General features: G+C 34.7%; 1 protein-coding gene and 1 pseudogene across 1 annotated transcript; one reads left to right on the top strand and one right to left on the bottom strand.

Annotated features, from left to right (window-relative positions):
- Positions 1-1,292: 1,292 nt before the first annotated feature.
- Positions 1,293-8,835, bottom strand: LOC121391948 (NCK-interacting protein with SH3 domain-like). Its single transcript, XM_041523395.1, is given in 13 exon segments — positions 1,293-1,424; positions 5,061-5,227; positions 5,275-5,302; positions 5,304-5,368; positions 5,424-5,550; positions 5,800-5,865; positions 5,868-5,957; positions 6,005-6,033; positions 6,036-6,068; positions 6,071-6,178; positions 7,203-7,272; positions 8,204-8,310; positions 8,787-8,835. Coding segments are annotated over 13 exon segments (1,071 nt in total).
- Positions 8,836-12,773: 3,938 nt separating this feature from the next.
- On the top strand, positions 12,774-16,170 carry LOC121391947 (annotated as a pseudogene).
- The last annotated feature ends 7,509 nt before the right edge of the window (positions 16,171-23,679 follow it).

Raw genomic sequence — 23,679 nt, 5'->3', positions numbered from 1 at the left:
TACTATCTACATGGCACACCAGATAAGTATGCATAGTAAGTAACCAACAATGAACATTACATCTCTAATAATAATATTTGCTTATTATAGTACAACACTTTAAAGCGGGAAAAATAGTAGCCTACTGACCAATCAGATTGCCTCATTTTTGAATAGTATGGTAGCATTGTCTTTATCTTTCATATTGTTCCTAATACAATGCAATAACTGGTAAGTCTGGTTTGTTAATCCAAGTAACTCAGGTTTTGCATCTTACTGCGCATGCTCAGTAAAAAACCCGGAAAAAAAAAACGTGGTATAAAAAAGTCCAAGCATGCACTGTTGCTCTGTTTGACCAAGAGAAGAGCTGATGAACATTAGGCCCTGATGCTGTTGTTGGTTATTATGGTAATGTGTAAGTCTGTTCATGTATGTAGTGTACACTGTCTCATGTATTTGGGTAGTTGCATGATGGACGACATACATATGATGGACTAAAGTGAAGACTTGCATGCTAACGGCTCATGACAATATAGACTTCCATCTCCCTATGTTCTGTTACAAGTCCATTTGTTGATACACCGCTGTATCTAAGGGATTTGTTTGTGCTTAGTTGGGGTTATCACTGTGTGTTCGCTTCGGTAGAGAAATCATTTCAGGCCCACAGCTTGGCTTTGACCCTGACGGTATCTGGGCCATTTAGTTTTTGTAGACTGGGCCATCTAGTTTTTTTTAGACTGGGTCATCTAGTTTTTGATAGGAGTGCATGATCGACAAGGTATCATGTGCTCCTAGTTTTGTTAGGTCTAGATAATTAATACATTTTGAGCATGTAGTCTAGTTTTTTGTGGCCCATCTACTTTTTTCCCCAGCTTTTACTGGTTTAATTAAGTTTTCCCCCAGCTTTTACTGGTTTAATAAGTTTTCCCCCAGCTTTTACTGGGTTAATTAAGTTTTCCCAGCTTTTACTGGGTCTAGTTTTTCCCCAGCTTTTACTGGGTGTATTATGTCCACATTCACCTCTGTATTGTTTTATTTTATTTTATTTATTTTATTTGTTGTTGTTGCTTGTCTTGTCTTGTCTTGTCTTGTCTTCCTTCAAACTGTGAGTTACCTTGTCTTTTGTTTTAGTAACTGTACGCTATGTGACAGTAAATGTACTACTACATTCTATAACAGAACTAGGCACTAATACAGTTCATTATAAGGAGATGGAAGTCCTAATATATAATGTATTGTAGAAGTTAGTGAAATCTCTGTGTACCCGTAGTACATGAGGACTAGCTTCTATTACTCTATTCTGTATATTACTGCTACTGCCTTATTGCACTGCAAGCATTAGCTTCGAGAGTCTCTTCAAACAAGCATTCCTGATATTGCTTCTGAATTGCTATGATCAAGTTTAAAGACAGCTTAATGTTATTGAACTCGGCATTTAAAGACAGCTGAAACGTTATTGAAGACGGGCATTTAAAGACAGCTGAACGTTATTGAACTCGGTCGGCATTTAAAGACAGCTGAACGTTATTGAACTCGGGCATTTAAAGACAGCTGAACGTTATTGAAGACGGGCATTTAAAGACAGCTGAACGTTATTGAACTCGGGCATTTAAAGACAGCTGAACGTTATTGAGACGGGCATTTAAAGACAGCTGAACGTTATTGAACTCGGGCATTTAAAGACAGCTGAACGTTATTGAACTCGGGCATTTAAATATAGCTTAGCCTCAGTATAGCGGTGTTTAAAAAATTACATATATTTTTATCTTTTTGAATTTGACATATTTTTTGAGATAATTTGATCGGGCATTGTTAAGTTCACATGTCATTTTTCTACCTCAAATCTGGTCATTTACTTTTAAAGATTGCTATGTTAAGATCGGGCCTTTAAAGACAGCTTAGCTTATTTTTAAAGTTTGAAACCAAGACAGCTTCACAAATTTTCAAAAAACCAGGTCAAATTTAATTTCATAACTGCCTATCACCACAATTTAATAAGCCAGTTTTTTAAATCTTCGGGTCTTATTTCATTAGTTTTTCTTCTATAGCTTCATTCATGATCATTCTCTGTATTAGTAGAGACACAGATTTGTTAACAAAAGTAAGTTAGTATAATCTGATGTATTCCTGTCATCAGTACTATCCAACTGAATTTTAGTCAGTGCAGTGTCACATTATAGATTGGTATGCAGAATTTCTAGTTTCCTTTACAGTTTTTTTAATTCTACAGCAGATCAAGAAGAAATCTATCATTGATCAAGAACTCCTAGCCACTAGTCTACCTTACAATTTTTTTATTCTACAGTGGATCAAGAAATCTATTGTTGATCAAGGACTCCCAGCCATTATACAGATAAGTTCTAGTCTCCCTTACAATTTTTTTAATTCTACAGTGGATCAAGAAATCTATTGTTGATCAAGAACTGCAGTATACAGATAGTTCTAGTCTCCCTTAGAATTTTTTAATTCTACAGTGGATCAAGAAGAAATCTATTGTTGATCAAGGACTCCCAGCCATTATACAGATAAGTTCTAGTCTCCTTTACAATTTCTTAATTCTACAGTGGATCAAGAAATCTATTGTTGGTCAAGAACTGCAGTATACAGATAGTTCTAGTCTCCCTTAGAATTTTTTTAATTCTACAGTGGATCAAGTGGAAATCTATTGTTGATCAAGAACTGCAAGATACAGATAAGTTCTAGTCTCCCTTACAATTTCTTAATTCTACAGTGGATCAAGAACTCCTGCCATTATACAGATAGTTCTAGTCTCCCTTAGAATATTTTTTAATTCTACAGTGGATCAAGAAGAAATCTATTGTTGATCAAGAACTCCTGCCATTATACAGATAAGTTCTAGTCTCCCTTACAATTTCTTAATTCTACAGTGGATCAAGAAGAAATCTATTGTTGACCAAGAACTGCAGGATACAGATAAGTTCTAGTCTCCCTTACAATTTCTTAATTCTACAGTGGATCAAGAAGAAATCTATTGTTGATCAAGAACTGCAGGATACAGATAAGTTCTAGTCTCCCTTACAATTTCTTAATTCTACAGTGGATCAAGAAATCTATTGTTGGTCAAGAACTGCAGTATACAGATAGTTCTAGTCTCCCTTAGAATTTTTTTAATTCTACAGGGGATCAAGTGGAAATCTATTGTTGATCAAGAACTGCAGGATACAGATAAGTTCTAGTCTCCCTTACAATTTCTTAATTCTACAGTGGATCAAGAACTCCTGCCATTATACAGATAGTTCTAGTCTCCCTTAGAATATTTTTAATTCTACAGTGGATCAAGAAGAAATCTATTGTTGATCAAGAACTCCCGCCATTATACAGATAAGTTCTAGTCTCCCTTACAATTTCTTAATTCTACAGTGGATCAAGAAGAGATCAATTGTTGATCAAGAACTCCCGCCATTATACAGATAAGTTCTAGTCTCCCTTACAATTTTTAAATTCTACAGTACAAGTGCCACAAGGAAACTATCAAGAACTCCTCCATATATGACAGATAAGTTCTTTAAAATATTTCCTATAGTTTCTTGTTAGCAAGTGCCCTACAGTGGATCATATCAGAGCTCCATCTGTAAGTTTTGTTACAATTTATCCCACAGTTAACATTGGATGAATCCAAAGAACATGTAACTTCAAATTCAAAATTGTCGTCTTCTCCCTGCCTCCCTCTAAATAAGACTTCACAGTTTCCAAGTACATAATTCTTATCTCTCTTCTCTTTCCCAACAGTGTGGGCAACAATGTAGTACTACCTCCACGTGGTGTTGCCTGGGATCTCAATAGTTCATGTATTTACTTTGAGATGCTGAATGTACTACAATACAACTGAAGTAAAGTGGCAAGAAATCAAGATTAGTTAAAGGTATAAACACTTCTATTTATAGTAATAGCATTTTAAACACTTCAATAGATGCAAGTCGCTTGAGAAGAACATACACTTCTGCTACTGAATTGAGTCAATTGCAAAGAGAGGAGTATACTGAACCTGTTAGTACTGCATTTAACAACCAGAGTCTTGCAACAGTGTAGCAAACTAAACTTTGAAATTTTTATGCTTAAATACTTATTTTAGACTTTTCTTGTGTAGACAGTTATCATTAAAAGAATAAATAATTCTTTTAAATTGAAAATCCACATATCCGAGCTTGCTTCCAAGTCCTCATCACGTGAACAACAATAATAATTACACACAGTAGTAAAAGAGTTAAAATTTACAGGCTAATAAATAAATATGGTAGTTTGCACAAAATTAGTACAATGGCTAGCATTTGGAGCTATCTTCATGGAAGTGTGGTATGGACTGCTAAGTGGATGGTTCCCAGTGACTCTCTCACCACAGCTATATGAAGTCTTAGTACCAGTAAGTACAGAATACCCATAATTATTAATTATAATAATCATCTTTAGATGCCACTCTATGCTATTATGTGTCTTGGAGTAAGTACAACATGTTTATTACCTTCTAATTTCTGCATTCATTTTTAAGGCCATATATAATTACAGTTTTCATTAGCAACTATTTTTATTATGATCTAGTGTTTATTCCTTAGCAAACATTGGATATAATTTGATGACATTCAATGACTGTACTGAAGCAGCTAAGGAATTAAAACAAGATATAGAGAAAGCAAGAAGTGACTTGAAATCAAAAGGATTCAAATTTTAACCATTTTTCAATCAAATTTTAATTTCGTTAACACTAATATTCAGACTAAGATGAATTAAACACACACAACTTAAAAATCTGCCAATTATAAGTGTAAAAATTAATAGAGGAATATACAAGTACTTACTATCATCTAGATACTACTGTCTTGACTACCAAATACATCAGGATATGTATCCAAAAGTCTCTTGACTGCTTCTTGATCGGGTTGACTCTCTTTTCCTTTTCTCCATTATCCGTTGGAGACAAGACGTAATTTCTCCCTGTCTATGACGATGATCAGTGTAATCTGTAGAGCCAAGTAAACGATGAAGTAGTTCCAGATAATATGTTCGTAACTTTATCAAAAGAAAAGTATTTATAAAAAAACAACTTGAAAGCAATTACACAATACCTTTTCTCCAGGACAGAGGTCATGAATCTGTCGTGATATGATGTCAATTAGTACCATAAGATCTGTTGTGTAGAATATTTTAGATGTAACTTCATCAGCAAATAAGTCAAGTAGTATTTTTGTAAGAGAATCAGGGCAACATGGTTTTGTAATAGATACAGGATCATCTGTAAAAGATACATTATATCATACTGTCAGTGTGAAATAATAATACCTCCTCTGTTGACAAGTAACATCAGTTTTCTCACTAAATGTACGAGGATTAGAAGATTCCTTAAGACCTTGCATAACCAAGTTATTAGAAGGATCTACAAAAGGAAAAAAAAGAGAAAATCATTTCAAACAAATATCATGTTATATAACTAACATTCAAAATGTTGATTAAAGCTAGCAAGACATTAAGGAAGACATCGGGTAGTTCATCGTCAATATCAGAGTCAGGAGGATTTTCAATAGTCTCTAAAAGAAATTTGACGTACTCCAAGTCCCACTGATCTATAAGAGAGGCATAACCTAGTTACAAGCCACACCCACTCACCATACAGGTAATGGAACATCCTCAGATGTTGAGAACATCATTATGCATACAACGGTAGACAACACAGCCTTCTCAGTTTCTAAAAATAGAATTTGCAAGCTAAAATAGTAACAACTACAGCAACATTTACCATGTAAATTCACTTGAATATCATGTCCAAGTTTCATTGGGTAGCACTGATTGTAACATAACCACTAATACCTCTTGATCCAAAGTACATAATGCCCCAAACACTTTTAACAAAAGTAGACGTAATGGAACACGATGTTTTCCAATTGATAATACGAGATAAGTGTAAGAACATTTTCATATTTATCTTCTTGTATTGCTGTCTTTGACACAGCAGGATCAGCATCATACTAACACAACATATATATAGTATCAGTTACTGAGCTCAGTGACTTACCAATATTTGTAATAGCTCTTCTAAGTGTTGTCAATAGCTTCACTGTCATCTCTTACGGCCCAACACGTTGTTGACTATCATCTCTTACCTCTTGCATCTCAAAAAAGATCTCCTTCAATCTCATCAAGTCCTGATTACCTTCAAATGTATCTCCAGCTGCCTCTTTTCCTGCATCTAAAACAAAAATATTAAAACATGTTGCTACTAAAATACTTGAGAAGTGTGTAGTGCTGCTAACAGTCCATCCATGACAGGAGATATCACAGGTATCTTCTCTTCTATAAATTGTAAGAGACCTTCTACAGCCAAAGCAGATTTGGATGACTCAGTCCAGTCCTTAATAATATATTCAAATAATTTATTATTAGTAGGGTTACCTGTTTCGTACAACATCTATCATTTCGGCAGCTACCTCAGGAGGAAATTCACTTGGCAATTGAATGGATTTCTCTTCAGTTGTGTTCTCCTCAACAATTTGCAGTGAGTGTCCAGCTCGAGAGAGATATGAAGCAATACGTCTTTTAGTATCTGGACTTACAGCCTCCATAGTTCCTTCCTCACTTGAATTATCATCAATAACTTCATTTGATGCTTCCAATTTTTTTTTCTCATTAGGAACTCGAGCATCTTCTGATATTGTCTTATTTTCAACCAAACTTTCCTCATTAATTGCTGATATTTATTAAGAGATGGAGATACTAAACTAGGTTTAATGAATCAATTCTCCGAGGTGGTGGGGGAGCAGGACGTGTTGCATACATCTCACTCTTGGGACGATTTCGTGTCAAGGAGACATGTCCTTTGTCTCTTTAACTGGACACCTGCTAGATCCAAAGGTTCTACACTAACTGATTCTACAGTAGAAGTAGTTGTCTCTGCTGTTACAGGAGGGGGTGGAGCTTTACGACGTTGTTGTTCTTCTGATTGTATTTTTAAGAGACTGATTCACTTTGCTTTTATGGGTAGGTGAAGTAACCACACCTCTTTCTTTCATAACCTTCTCTCGATGGGCAATTAACGTTCTATCGAATAAAATATGTACACAAGTTAATATGTTTATTATTCAACCACTACAAAATAAACAAGAATTGTTATTACAAAATATTAGATATTACATAACAATACATAAATAAATATACATATGTAAGTTATGCTACTTACTGTAAAGTGTTCTTCTGTTGTGTAGTATATATATTACCAGTAGCAGATGCATCAATTTGGATCTTCTCTATAGCTTGATCAATTGAAAGTAGAACTTCTTCTATAGCCTACAATAATATTAGATTATTAATATTAATTACATAATTTAAATACCATTGTAATTTTGTGTCCATTCTTGTAACTACATACTCATCTAAATGTCCATTCATCCATCAACTATCTATCTGTCCATTTACTTACTTCATTTGATAAAGACTCAATACTCTGTTCTTCCTCCATTTTTTGATAAAAGATGCAGGAAACTAATCCAGATTGACCAGTAGCTATATTTTTCATATACCACCAATCTTTAGTATTTTGTTGAATTAATGACAACTACAATAAAGTAATTGATTATTAATAATACAATTATATTTACTTTATCACCACTTGTAATAGTAAGTTGATGAGTATCTTTTCCTTTGTAGCCCATAAATGACAACAAATTGTGTCCCTTTCGCTAAAGAATCTGTCTTTTCTATATTGTTAGCAACATATATATTACTGCCACTATTAATTGCTAACCAGAATAGCTTCCAGGTAACTGGTTGGTACTAGACCTGACTGGTTATCACTTCCTCTTACGGTACACCATCCATTGCTGGATTTGTTCAGTACAGTTACCAAGTCTCCACGCTTTACAGTTAACATTTGTTTATTTTGACCCACAAAATCGTGAAGCACTTTGTGCGTTGCCATAGCTACTGGTAGATTTTACGTCTAGTCACTACAAACCTCAGAAGTCGTTTCTCTCTAAAACAAGATTCATTTGACAGCAGCTGATGTAGTGGAACTGTGGAAGCTATAAATTTTAATTTTACTTTCAATACACGTATAATTAGAACAACACATTAAGTATTGAGTTTTGAGTTTAAGAGATCAGCTTCAAATTTGCAGCTGCAGTTTCCCTCAATTATATCTAATCCAACCTCATATATCCTACGTCGAATTTCCTACACAAGATAAACATCAATAAACAATACAACACATCATATCAACCTGTTTCATGCAGTCCATTATTTTAACAGCATCTTCTTCACTGAAATGCTTGAGAAGAAACGTCTTCAGATACTCCCAGAATTTAGTTCTTGGCAAAGCCTGGGCTCCTACAGAAGCAAACATAATACATACATAATAAATTCACATATACATGTACATTATATATATGTACATGTAATATCATATGTAGTGTTCATTGTTGCTTTACCTGATGTTTTATAGATGGCATGTAGTTTGTCTCCATCTGATATTCCATATGAATCCAATGTTGATGACTCTATATATTATTGTATATGCTAATACAATCAAACAATTGCTCACCATTCAGGGATTTCCCCTTGTAGAGCAGTCGACAAGAGACTGCAGCACTCCAATTTGTTTTCGTATGCTTCTCGTAAGTCTTTTAATAACATGGAGCCATCTTAACCTTTATTAGTTAGTTATAATTATATAATAACATTATTTATTACCTCAATAGTCTCCTCAGGACCTTTCAAAGATTTGATAATTATCTTCATTGGGGAAAACTCCTGAAATAATGATTAAATTAAAAAGGGGTGTGGCTAATTACAAAGAAGTATACCAAAGATGTACGGAGAAGTATCAACGATTAGAAGATAGAAGAATCTCATTGGCTGATGGCTGCCTGTCAATTGATTGGTCCTTTCTTGGCTCACTGTTGACCAACCAGATTCTTGATAAGGTAGATTAGCGGGGTAGGAATAGAATGAGTCACCAATATAATTTGCATTATACTTCTAATATTTACTCCCTTTAATTTTACCTCTTTAGTCATGACAGCTGCATTAAGTGACCCAATGGAAATAGTTGAACTAGAGAGAAGCCTCGATACTAATGTACCAACACAGGACACACTAAGTTTAATGACTAGCTCATCCAATAAACACACTCTTCAATCTTTTTATCCAAATGAATTATCAGCTTATCAAAGCTCACCTTTACCAACAAGTCTATATAATAATAGATCAGTTGAGACAATGACTACTACAGTAATAGTTTAGAACAACACACACTATATCACCAACCTGTCCAACGTAAAAGTCCTTTAGAGTCAGTTATGGAACAGCAGACACAATTAACTCAAGGTATTCCACTCCTTCAAGTTAGCAATTACATTATATATCATAGATCTTAGTACTAACTCTGTCAAGTTGAGTTCTGACCCACAAAATTTGAGATTTGAGTATCCATTAGACGAACCCTCATCTGTTAAATCAAAACCTAAAAAGTCACCACTATGTACAAGGTACTACATATACAGAGACCAGGTACATACATATACATACATGTACATATACATGTACATACATATACATACATGTACATACATGTGTTTACTTATTATCTTATGCTCTAGGATCGATTTGTACCTATTAACAATATTGGAAGGACTATGAGAAATGCTATCCCTAAAAGTGGAAAGGTTATTTATTAATAATTTATTAATAACCTATCACAACATTACTTATGATTTACAGGTATCAAAAGATGCCAAAGAATGCATGCAAGAATGTGTCTCGGAATATATTAGTTTTTTAACCAGCGAGTATCCTCCAACTAACAGCTGCTACTTAATGACACAACTCTTTTCCTTAACATTATTTTCTTAGGCATCTGATCGATGTATTGATGAGAAGAGAAAGACAATAACAGGAGATGACATTTTATTTGCTCTCTCTACACTGGGTTTTGATAAAACTATGTAGAACCACTTAAACTATATTTAAAGAAATATCGTGATGTAAAAATGGCTACTAATATTGTGTCCTTTTAATTGTTTTTATAGTTTATACGGCTTGACAAAACAGATAAAGAAGAGGAAATGGTGAAGATAAAAGAGAGAAAACAAACACAAACAAAGTGCAGAGATAATTTCTAGTACACCAAGTAGTACCAATGAAAGTATATTATATATCTAATAATGATAATGGAGATTAGTTTTGTCTACATAGGACTTGGAGAGGGCCAACTATTAACAGATCCGTCATATCCTCATAAGTAAGATGCATTGCAAGCAAATGGCTGTACTCTCTCTCTCTTTCTCTCAGCATCTTACACTAAAAGATGTTCTATATCTCAAGTATCATTTACGTTTGTGTCAATTGAACTTTACATTATAATCTAATTAATAATAATTTATATATAGTTTTAATATTTTCAATTTATCATAATACACCTAACAATAACTAACTATCATTACTCTTGTAATCTAATATCATCTGATAACTGTTCAATTGAGTTTGAAAATGTGATGATGTATCATGTTTTAGAATTTCTCTTAAAGCCATTGTAGCAATATGTCGAAGAAGGCAAGGAGAACTTTAAAATCAGAGCTGTCTTGCTGCCAGCTACAATTTTATTAAATTAATTATTAAATACTTTTTAAGCTAGTGTCCTTACAATGATTAGTTGGTGGAGGCAAATTGCCGCTAACACATCCCAATCTGATTGGATAAGTGGAACAGTGACATCATCATATTGTAATAGCTCCCTATAATATTAATTAATTAAATGATAATTTTCTACATGTTTTACATGTACCAACCATTCCAGATTGTCTAGTTTGGTAATCAGGTATCGATATCCACCAGGGAGAGCAAAATCTCTATAAGAGTCATGTCAACAAGTCACATGATTATCACATGATCATTACTTTACTCTGTGTAGAAGTTTCTCAGGAGATAAATTGTCTTCAGCAAGTATTCTGAGGTATTCCTCACCAACTAACAAAATATATAATTACATTTAATGTATTATATTTAATTACTGATATTGTTGGGATATTTTACACTGTATCCTGGTAGAGGTAATATTACATCATAAATTGTATATAAAGAACAACTGTCATCTCTAATAACCTCACTAACTCTAGAAATAAAAACAGAGTGGATTATGGAATGAAAGTATGAGTTGAGATTTTGAGTATGTAATTCTAGATCTGAGGATGAATATACAGAAGGAATGCATCATGCTGTCTTGGATATCTACCTGCTCATCACATGACTTTTTATAAACCAGGTCTCCAGGTATGGGTTTCAGTCCACCATTTCTAAATCGAAATGATGCTATTCTATTCCATACATAACTCTGATAACTGTGTACGTACATCATACGAGTGTTTCTAGGTATCTAGAACAAGATAATTGTAGTGTGTTACATAACATTATGTAACACGTACAAAATACAAAGCTCCCAGCAAATTATTTGGGCATGTTTTTCAAGTCCTTTTAGCAGCTGGACTTCTATAGTGTTATGTTTTTGAGAGAACAATTTATCAAGTGTTCCAGTGACATCTTTTGTTTCTTGATAATATGTCTAATGACATGAACATCTAGTGGCTCTGTGAAATAGATGTTGATATTTGATGTTACTATAATATAACATACCTCCTTCTCTTGGCTAAGAATTAAGTCGATAGCTTCTTGCCAGTCTGAGTGAAGGAGTGCACTACATTATACAGTATGGTGATGTCATAATGACATCGTTGATGGTTACCGGCCGATATGATGAGTTGGTATAATGGATGTTCCAAAATCGTTGCATTCCAAAATAATTCAAAAATCCTTTTTGTTTTAATGACTCCATCATATATTCAACTCTCTCCTCTAATCCACAAGACGACTGTCCATCTTCACTCTCATCTCTTAAATCTCTAAGAACAAAATCTTTATCATACATATGTACACACACAGTAACTTACCTCAGAACCACAGTGAAATGATTACCTTAATTTCTCCAAGTTTTATTGATAGCTTACAATATCTACAAAATTATATAACCATATATTACTACAATATTTCTGTCAAGTACAGCAACTAACTGAAAATTGCCAAGTTTTATTCCAGCATTGGCTCATTAACTGTTAACAGCTTCTCTGGAGAAACCCTACAATGATGTAATGATGTCATACTGACATCACCTATTATATATAGACCTGTATATGGTAATGTGTTGAGATGTAATTGCTCTTTTGTCTTTTGTACCACCATATTGAAATATTGATGGCTTGACTCTAAAATTGAATAGGGTATCCATGTAAAATTTTATTTAGTTTCACCTCAACATTTTAGCAAGTATGTTAACAGCTTGCATTGTATCTTGTTCTCTTTAAACAAGACACATTTCACATAGTCGCCATAGTGCGAGGCCAGTTAGATCTATTTGATAAACCTATTAAGCAAAACATACCATCCACTATTACAATAACATCATAATGATGTCACCTTTGCCACGCAGAAAGACTCTAATAACTGTCTTATCATTTTCAGTAATAGTTCGACTATCTAAATTAGGAAACTTCTTTCTAATTCCTTTATGTATCAATGTCCTAGACTCTTTAGAAGCTGATGACACCTGCTTACTGTAAAATAGTGCAAATTAATAATTAACTATACTTGTAATTCAACATGGTGACTTTGATCATTAGATTCGTAAAGTTCCTGTAATTTCTGTAGGTCCTCTTCCGTTATTAATGTATCTAGTGTTTTGTTGAGTCCTTCCTCCTATATATGCGTATTAATATATAATAATATGAGAGGGAGGGTCTAACATGGGTGGAGTCAGGAAGATCAAATGTGGTGAGTTGTACTATATCTCCTGTGGGTGTGATCTCGTGAAATTAAATCAGAATATCTATGACAAAATAGAATATACCATAATATGCAGTACTTGGTTCTAATTATACCTTGTTTAATATTGCAAAGAATCGACTATGGTTCCTCATTAACATATTCAGTAATACCAACATCTTTCTCCATTAAAAAATACACTTTCACTTCAAGATTTTGGTGTCTTGCATTTCCATAGCAACGACATCCTTCTCTTTCACCTCTTCCTCCTCATCAACTAGACGTGGCTTCTTGGGAGATGGTAGTGGTCATCTTTGTTATCATGTTTTGAGACTTCTTCCATGTCAACATACACACAATCAGAGGAACATATAGTGCAAATATTTACTAATACCACGTGTATACATACATACTGATCATGTGATACAGTGATTGCTCTGTTGTATAAAGTTATCAATGAATATTAAATAGTATCTTTAAGGAGACTTGGAGCATAACTGCTATTTGTAAGTTTTTTGAAGAGCTTTGCCATCTCTTTGTGGCGTTATCACTCTCACTGATCAAAGACGAAGCGACAAGGTTCACCCAGTTATATTATGGGGATGCAGGACCACCGACAAAACAGTTTAGGGACAGCCAGAACAAACAGAGGTGGAAGAAGACGAAATGGCTGAAATCAAACAAAAGTTAAAGAACAGATACGAAATACTCACGTGTTGATGTATAGTAAAACAACTTGCCCATTTTGTGCACGAGTGAGTTGACCAGCTGCTCTGTCAGCATCTGTCAGGCAGCCATGATAAATGTATTATTGTATTACAGGTCAAGAGATTGTTTGATGTTCAATGTGTTGCTTATACTACAATAGAATTGGATGTTGTAGGTGAGGTAACTAACTACCCTCTCTGTTCTATTGAAGTAGTTCAAACTGACAATCCCCTTTTCTTTTATAGCAAAAGGGACTGCTATCCAAAAAGCTGTTGCTGAAATAAGTGGTCAATCAACAGTACCTAATGTCTTTATTAATGGACAACATTTTGGAGGATGTGATGCTATCATTGCTTCATTCACTAAAGGTATACTGGCAAGTTTTATTACAGAGGGTACAATGAAAAGAGATTATTTTGTGAACCACCCCTATGACTATGATCTCATTGTTATTGGAGGAGGGTCAGGAGCCTAGCATGTGCCAAGGTATATGGTATATATATAATATACAACTCATATAATCATATTTTAAATTGTATACATGTTAAAGAATTGATAAAATTGTGTAAAGAATTTATTTTTGACATGGAATTTTAATTTATCTTAATAAGTATGTAAACAATGAAAGAATCGTTCATTTTAAACATGTTATAGCTTAGCTATGCATAATTGCTATAATCTGGATGGGGCATCCATTTCTATAGGAAGCTGCTAAAATAGAAGGCACTAAAATCCTTTGTCTAGACTATGTTAAACCTTCCCCCGTTGGTACCTCATGGGGATTAGGAGGTACCTGTGTTAATGTGGGATGTATTCCTAAGAAATTAATGCATCAAGCCTCATTACTAGGTATGTACCAATAGAGAGGTACAATGTTTAATTATGTCTTGTAATATAGGACAACAACCAATGATGCTAGACATTATGGATGGACGTTTTCAAAAGAAGGTACTACCTCTGTCTGTCCATTTTATTTAAAAATTGCATCCATTTCTACATATTTGTTTAACAGTGTACTTTATTCTTTTAGTGAGTCATACATGGACTCAAATGGTAGAGGCCATACAAAATTACATTCGTTCACTTAACTGGAGTTATCGATCTAAACTTCGTAACAAAGGAGTTAAATATGTCAATGGACTAGCTAAGTTCTTTGAGCCTCATACTTTGCTGGTAATAACTAATATTATGGTGTATTATAGTAGTGCAATATACTCTATATTGTGTAGTATCTTGATACACAAGGTAAAGAACATTTAACTACTGGGCACGAATAGTAGTTGCTGTTGGTAAGTGTGTTTATCTTTGTAGATTGTCCTGCTATCACTCTCTCTCTCTCCCTCTCTGCCAGGTGGACGACCTCGTTATCTGACATACCTGGTGCTAAAGAATATGGTATTACAAGTGACGATATATTTTCAATGACCACACCCCTGGGAAGACACTAGTAGTGGGTGAATCATATGTGGCATTAGAAGTGTGCAGGATTCCTCACTAAACTTGGTTTTGATACTTGTGTATGGTACGATCTATTCTCTTAAGAGGATTGATCAAGTGAGGACTGAATTTATCACAATTCTAATTAATGTCACTCGTAGGAAATGGCTACTATGATCGGAGAAGATATGTTAAGAAACAAAGTCAAGTTTATTCGTAAAAACTGTTCCTACTAGGGTAATACTGTTGCTATAGTAACAATTTAACTAACTTGTGAACATTTTAGATTGAGTTAATATCTGAAGGACCTCCTCGATTACTCCGAGTTCATTACAAAAAAAAATTTAGAATCTGGTAAAGAGGGGACATGCTGACTTTAATACAGTAAGACGTTTTGTATAAATAATGATGTCATTGTGACATCACAGGTATTATTCGCTATCGGCCGATACCCAGATACTAAAGACCTAGAATGGAAAAGGCTGGAGTAACAGTCACAAAGTAACATATTTTGTAACAATACCTTAAGGTCAAGTATCTTTCTATAGAAATGGCTATATTCCTACAGTCTATGAACAGACTACTGTCCCACATATCTATGCTATTGGAGAGGTACAACAAGGAAAACTTGAGTTGACACATTAGCTATCCAAGCAGGTCGATGTCTAGCGAGACGGTTGTTTGCAGGTGACCCCCCAAAGTTAATTGTGACTACATCAATGTACCAACAACTGTATTGTACACCACTGAGTATGGATGTATTGGATTAGCTGAGGAAGATGCACTACTTATTTTTGGCAAAGACAAATATAGAGGTAAAATAAGTGGACAATGGTTACTAGCAATGTTTACAGTTTGTTAATTTTATTTATATTGGCTGTGTTATTTTTATATGTAGGTATACCATGTTCACTTTAAACCACTAGAATTTACTGTGGCTGATCGCAATGATGACTGTTACATGAAATAATTGTTAACAAAGCTGACAATGTAAGAGAGAGAGAGAGAGAGAAATTAAATCTTCTTCTACGTTTCAGGAGAAAGTAATTGGACCCAGGTTATAAGTCCTAATGCTGGAGAGATAACACAGGGTTATGCTATAGCAATAAAAATGGGTGCTAGGAAATCTGATTTTGATAGTACAATTGGTATTCATCCAACATGTTCTGAGAACTTACAACACTCTCTATTACGAAGAGTTCAAAAGAAGACTCTTCAGCTGACGGTTGCTGAGGTTAAGCACCCTCTGGTTAGGCTAATGGAGGACCAAGAACTTGTAAGTAACAATATGACAAGATGTTAATTCAAACTGTCCTTTTTTAGATTCTCTTTGTCCTCCTTGTTGCTACCAGAGGGTGTAAAGTACTATGTGGGAATATCTGATTAGTTGATAGGATAGTCACATGACTGTCATATGATAGAGTATCTCTTAATCACTTTTTTAGTGAAGAGATAGTCGTGATACAATGCTAATCTGTTCCTACATCTTAAGGGTTAATAACTTGATTTATTGTAAATATAATAATGGTGTATTATTTTAATGACTTTTGTGATTGTAAAATATTAGTAATTTTGATTCACAAATTTATTATTAAGGGACAAAGTAAATAAACACATTGATTATGTTAATAGCCATTTCATTTCAAATTCTGCTTTTTAAAGTGACACCTACATTATTTTTTGAACCACTAAGTTACACTTTTTAAAACCTCTCTCAATTTAAAATCTTTTAAGGAATTTTACAGAGATCTGTTAATTGAAGTGTCTATTTAGTTGACACACAGTACAGTAATATGCAATCTAACACTGTAATAACAATAATAATACACACATATAGTAAAGATGAACACAATAGTTTCAACCTCAATATCAATAAATATCAGTGACAATAATAAATAATAAAGTTAATGCCCTGTGAGAAATAGAGAGAGAGAAAAAAATTGATTCCCAGAACGAGAACAAATAAAATCTTATGATTTAAAATTTGTGATGCGTTAAGAGATGACAATAGACAAAGTTCTGTCATCTTTTTTTGTGTAGTCATTGTATGTCATAGTCTGGTCCAACATCTAATCTATTGGGACTGGACATGCCCCTTCTGGAGGGATAGGAGACTGGTACCCTTGTTGTACATTGGGCACATGATGAGGCAACAAGGTTTGAACTGATGAGAATACATTGTAGGATGCATTCTGTATTGCTTGTCCCATTCATTATTAGGCAGAGGAGCAGGATAATTTGAGGTGGACCCATGGTATGGTGGTTCATGAGATATCATGGGACCTATACCCATTACAGCAGGTTGTACCCTGCATTAAGTGACCATAATAAACACCATTAGATCGTGATTCATGCAGCCTGTTTGTGAGTGTATCAGATGGATTATTGGGAGAACCACGGGGGTAATACTGTCTCCCGTGGTTCAGGAGGTGCATTTAAGCTTGAGTAATTACTAGCCCCATATACAGGAACACCATGAAAATAATTTGACGAATATGATCTCAGCTGTTCTCGATCATTGAGGGCAGGGTTACCTGAAGACATCACTGACGTGTCGTGGGGATCATATGATAAGGATTGTGAGTAAAACTGGACTGACCAGCAGTACCAGAGTAGGTGGTGCATTAGAATTGGGCGTGCTCTGTGTGATACACGGATACTGATCAAGAAGACGTTTTTTCTCTTGTAGTCTTTTCTCTTCCTCTTTAATCCTATAATAATAATAATGTAATATAATTATACAAATATAGATATATTTTCTTACTCTGTCATCATCTTTATAAATGACAGATCAGTATCACATTCATTGTGGTCTGAATCAGCAGGAGGTGGGGCCTATAAAATTAATAAACCACACCCACTTCTATAATTAGTAACTTACCATAGATTGGTAGTTGTCATGAGATGGAACTGTTGATGGTACGTGTGCCAATGATACTTGAGTTGATGGTACATGGGGTCCATTGTACATAGGTTGGAGGAATATTACTTGACAATGCTTGGGTTACAGGTCCATAGGTCAAAGGTACATCAGATAATGATACTTGAGTTGGCGGTACATGGGTCCGTTTGTACATAGGTTGAAGGAACTTACTTGATGATGATTGGGTCACTGGTCCATAGGTCAAAGGTACATCAGATGACGGTACTTGAGTTGTTGGTACATGAGTTGTCGATGACACATTGGTTGAAAACATTGTATGGGCGGGGTTTTGTCCTGATGTAGCAAAGTAGATCTCTAACTGATGTAATAGTTCATTCATAGAAGGGTCTTGAACATTAATTTCATGTAATAAAGAAATTTTAGCAAAACCCTCTTCTAACAGAGTATGGTTAGGAAAATTGGTCATGCTTGGAAGAGGTTGAACAGAAGAAGGGACATACAAAGGAATAGAAGTGACTGGGGGCTGCATTTGAGGTTGCGATATTTTCTGAAGTGTAGGTTGTTGAGTGGGCGACGTTCAGCATGGCTGTAGATGGTGAAGTAAGGGTTGTGTGGGAGGCAACCCCATCAATTTGAGAATAAGAAGGTGTGACCTCATCATTTGACAATTGAGGGTCAGATTGGATACTTTGAGATGACAAGCTTTCAAGACCGCTTTGACTAACCACACCCCCTGAATCACCATCCTAGTACTTGTTTGGCTGTCAGGAGTTTGTAAACCAGGTTCTTGTTGACGTTGTGAATCAGACAAGGAATCTGTTTGATCCCTCACATGATAAATCATCCTGCAAACCACTAATATCCATAACATCTTCTATCTCAAATGTCTTCCTTGAATCTCTGACAGTCACTACTGATGTGGTCACGCCCCCTGCATTCGTAGATTAGAACATGATGAGGTGGCAGATGATACAACAGAAGGTGGAGCTGACAAACTAGTACTCACTATACTGGTCACACCAGTTTATACTGGACTGACTGACTACATCTGATGTAATACTGGGCAAGGAGGATGATTCCAATGTAATAGGACAAGTTGATTGTGTAGTAGTATTTTGTTGGTAAGGTACATTCCTCAATATCTAGAAAATTTGTAATCTTATCATTAGTTGATGTATTATTCATTAGTGGTAAAAACTAATGAGGGAGTAGAATCAGGAGGAGGGGAAGATGTAGTAATACTACCAAATGTTACTTCAGTTACATGTATAGGGAGTACCAGAGCTATGAACTCTAAATAATAAAAATAATCATTCATCCATCAATCTGTCTATTCATCCATTTGTCTATCTGCCCATTAATCCATCCATCCATCCTGTCTATCCATACTCCATTTATTTTTACCGATCAGCCGAAGATTGACTAGTGATAGCAACTTGTTTATCAGTCGTAACATCAGTGACAACAAACTTCTTTCGAGGAAGAGGTGAACTACTAGAGTTATCATTCAAAAGAGGAGTGTCCTTCTTATTAACAGCAGGCAGAGCTTGAGAGACTCCATCACTGATGCTTCTACCTAACTTATCTTTGCCACCTTCAACAGATGTAGTTCTTTTAGGTTCAGAAGAATCAGTTTTGCATTGCTGAGTGAACGATGTTTCCTCATATCAATGGTAGGTTGATTGTCAACACTTTTTTGAGCTTCACTGATGCTATCTCCTTTACGCAGTCTGTCCACGAGAAGAGATGATTGTTGTATGAATTCTTCTTCCTCATTTGAAGTGAGGTGACCAGCTTTGATCTAGAAAAAAAAGAATTGAATGTCTATTATTAAATTATAGGAACTTACCAAATTCTGAGATATCTCACGTGGTTTGTCATAGTCAGGGAGAATACGGAAATTGATCATTTGTCCAGAACTAGTAACTAAAGAGCAACTAACAACATTATCAGCTTTCTCTATCAGTTTCAATTTCAAGCCTTTCTTAGGTTCCTTGACACGAGGTTTTTTTCTTACTCCTCCCCCTCCTCCTCCATTGGTACCTCCTCCTGACTCAGAGGTGGCATCTGATGTCTGCATGGAAATTTGGGATTGAATTACTAAAGACTGAGACTGAGTCTCAGCAGTCTGGGACTGAGGTTGGCTAGTTGGTAGTAGTTGAACCTATAAAGAATCAAATTTAAATTTAAATTTTTATTAAAGGTATTATGTAATTAATTACTGTTATTTTTGTAGGTTCCTTTTGTTCTTGTTGTTGAAGAGTTATTAATGGGTGTGGTCTCCTGAGGAGAGATATTGTCAGACATGGTCACAACCTCTTGTCTCCCTGTTTCATCCTCAGGTTTGTCTTCACTATAGTTACCATCTTTACTAAGCGACGGTAGTGCTATTGATGATGTTATGGATGATTATATTGATTCAACAGGTTTTATTATTGATGGATTGTTCCTTGTTACTACAACTCTTCCCTGCTTCACCATCTTCACTTCCTCCCTCACCTCCACTTTCTGAATCTTCCTCAATAACAGTATCAACAGTTTTGGTAGAATGAACTATATTTGGCGAACCACCATTGGAACTTGGTGCCTCTGTCAAAGGCATCGAACCAGTAACCTTTTCTGGCTCTATTGTGCTGTCATCGCTTGTATTCGATAATGATGAAGTAATTTGGGCTACAATGAGAAGGGGTGGAGTCAACCATAGCTAAACAATAACAACATACCAAGACCAGCTGATTACCCAGCTAGTCGATAATATGTAGCAAATATGAAAACTATGTTGTCACATAACCACACATCAACTATTGTCTACATTAAGTAACATTATATCCCAAACACAGTGAAATCTTACACAAGTCTAAAGCACATCCTATACAGTTATATAATACATGATATTCTGCTGTGACCATATTTGCATCCATATATGTACAGGTACTGATTTATGAGTAATGTAATATATATCGAGACATTCCGACTGTTCTATCGTTTAATAGCATGCAGAAATGACCAAGTTTGTATATATTTTTAACTTCCTCTCACTTCTTTACACATACCGGTGGATTATGAAGTTCTGGTCAAGGAGTGGACAGGTCTGTGGTCAAGATGGGGGGTGGTGTGCTTGTCATCTACTGTAGTGCCTTCTTTTAATAGTCCATGGTTGTTACTGAATTCACTCCAACAGAAGCTCCGCCCACTCCAGTGTTGAGTTGTTGTTTTGACGTTTTTGTTTAGCTACATCAGTAAACTCTCTCATTGAAGTATCGCATACTTTTTATCTTCTTCACGTAAAATCCCAGATTTGATCTACGTAAATGGATATATGATTAGTAAATGGATGGATAGTTATCTATAATGGACAAACAATTAAACAAATAGATGCATGAATTAAAATGGATACATGAAATAAGACTTACCATTCATCAACGACATTTCTGGAACATCTGTTTCCCAAATTGTAAGAAAAATTCATACTCTCTTGACCATTTTTACGATTCTCTCTGTTAGGGACTTCCATGCGAAACATGATGTTATCTATTTGTTGTGCTGTCTCTGGCATCACTTCAACTTTGACATCACCCTCAGCAAAGAATTCATGATCCAACAACTGACGTACTGTAAACCTACGATAAATGACACTAAATATCTGTCCATTGAACAGGTATCTGTCTATTTTAATAACATATTTTATCATTACCTTTCAGATTGGCCAACTTTGATACAACCTTCATGATGTCCTTTACTCATTGGGTCACCTACTTTATCAAGGGACTGTGGACGTATACCCTATAAAGAGAGAAAAACGGTTAAACAGAGAAGACTAACAAAACACTCACAGAAGGTGACTTTCTTAAAGATTTGTGCTGGATTTTACATTCGCTGATATGGATATTCTCTAGTACACATCTCCAATAAACACATTACCAAAAGCATTAACCCACACAAAAAAACGTCAAACAGATTCATCACTATACTTCATATCATCTCAGGAGCCATAAACTCAGGTGTCCCTGAATGATATATACAGGTTATATGTAAATGGATAAATATTTGTATGGATGGATAGATGGATGGATGAATATTAGACAGATGGATAGATGGATGGACATAGGACTAACCAATGACTGTTTCACATCAGATCTTTTCAGTGGCTAATCCTAGATCACAAATCTTGACTAAACAGTTGTTCCATTAATAAAACATTATCACATTTCAAGTCACGATGAATAATGGGTGGGAGTTCGTGTGTGTAGGAAATGGAGCCCTTTCAGTATTTGACGACCCCAACTTCGAATAACTCTCAACTTAATTGACTTCAAACGACGCATGTAACTGGAGAGGAAGAGACAGAGGGAGAGAGAGAGAGATCAAAGTCTATTCACACATTACATCAAAATTTTCCTTTGTGATCTAGTGGTATTTCAAACATACCACAATGTTAATATTATCATATATTAGGAATTAACCCAAGGGAATACTATATTACTTGTACAAGAAAATTGTAGTGTGATTACACATAATGATCTAAGATTTTTAGCAATAAGATTCACAGGAGGACATACTGTCAATAGCAAGATAACAACTGGTCATTGTGACTGTTGGAATAAACTACTGATAATATGTCCCACCCCATATAGCTCATATATCACATACTATTCAGCCTGACTCTGCGTGCGTGCATGCGTCGTGCGTGTGTGTGGTGAGTCAAGCTAATAATTGAAAAGCTATGCTAATGGATACATAGAACACACTGACAATCTATAAATGGATTACAGAAATTGCAGAATGGATGTATATAACAAATAGAGTGACCACAAGATTTAAAATGGACACTATAATAACATTATCAAACATTACAAAGACCAACATCAATTAGTCTGACTTTATTGTCTGTTAATTTACATCTAATCTTATTATTACTACATAACATTTGGTAGACTTCTGTGTAGAGGGGTCATTAAGACACCTCCTTGAAAATATACCAATAACACTACAGGGGTATTAACTCTATATAGCTCTGTAATCTCTGTATAACCCTGTATATCTGTGTATAACTCTGTTCATCTCTGATATCTCTGTTACACATGGTTGAAATCACACAGCTGTCCTGCTCCTAAACTATGAACTGACTTCAAAATATGGAAATCATTATAAACATTTATAATCATTAAATTACACTTATGATAGTTTAATATGTCATTTTAAAATAAAGGCATTTAAAGAATGCAGTCCTAACAGAAAGCAGACAGGGGAACATTAGAACATTCCTAATAGGTCATAGTGACTATTTAAGTACAAACATTACATAAGAGAGACAAGACTTCTAATATCTAAAATACTATCCTGTTAAACTTTAACACTGAATAAACTATCTATACAATATATACACTACATTATACTAGTATATACAAGAATACATGTACATTATAATATATGATTACAATACATTACAATACATACAATACATTACAATACAATTATATTGTACATTTTACAAACCACAGTGGTTAATTACATCATCAGAATAGAATTGAGTTATCAGTAATGTCACACATATGAACAAGGAAACCCAAAACAACCTAACAGTTGTACTACCAAGAAAAAAATAACCATAAAATACTACTAAGAAAATAATATAAATATTATAACAGGGAAATAACTGTATTATTATTATAACAACTTTGTTTAGACCACAATAATAGGTTGTGACCTCCCTCTAATTTGATTAGATTATAATTACAGGGGTTTCCTCCAATTACTTTTAGTGTTCCAGATGTCATAGTTCAGTGATAAGAACTAAAAATCCTTTTCTTGTCTGTTAGACGAAAAACTCAAATGAGTCAAATAGTCTGAGAATGTAA

The sequence above is a fragment of the Gigantopelta aegis genome, unplaced genomic scaffold (assembly GCF_016097555.1).
Source record: "Gigantopelta aegis isolate Gae_Host unplaced genomic scaffold, Gae_host_genome ctg3147_pilon_pilon, whole genome shotgun sequence".
Lineage (NCBI taxonomy): Eukaryota > Metazoa > Mollusca > Gastropoda > Neomphalida > Peltospiridae > Gigantopelta > Gigantopelta aegis.
The sequence above is the reverse complement of the archived record's forward strand: the minus strand, read 5'-3'. Positions and strand labels throughout refer to the sequence as shown.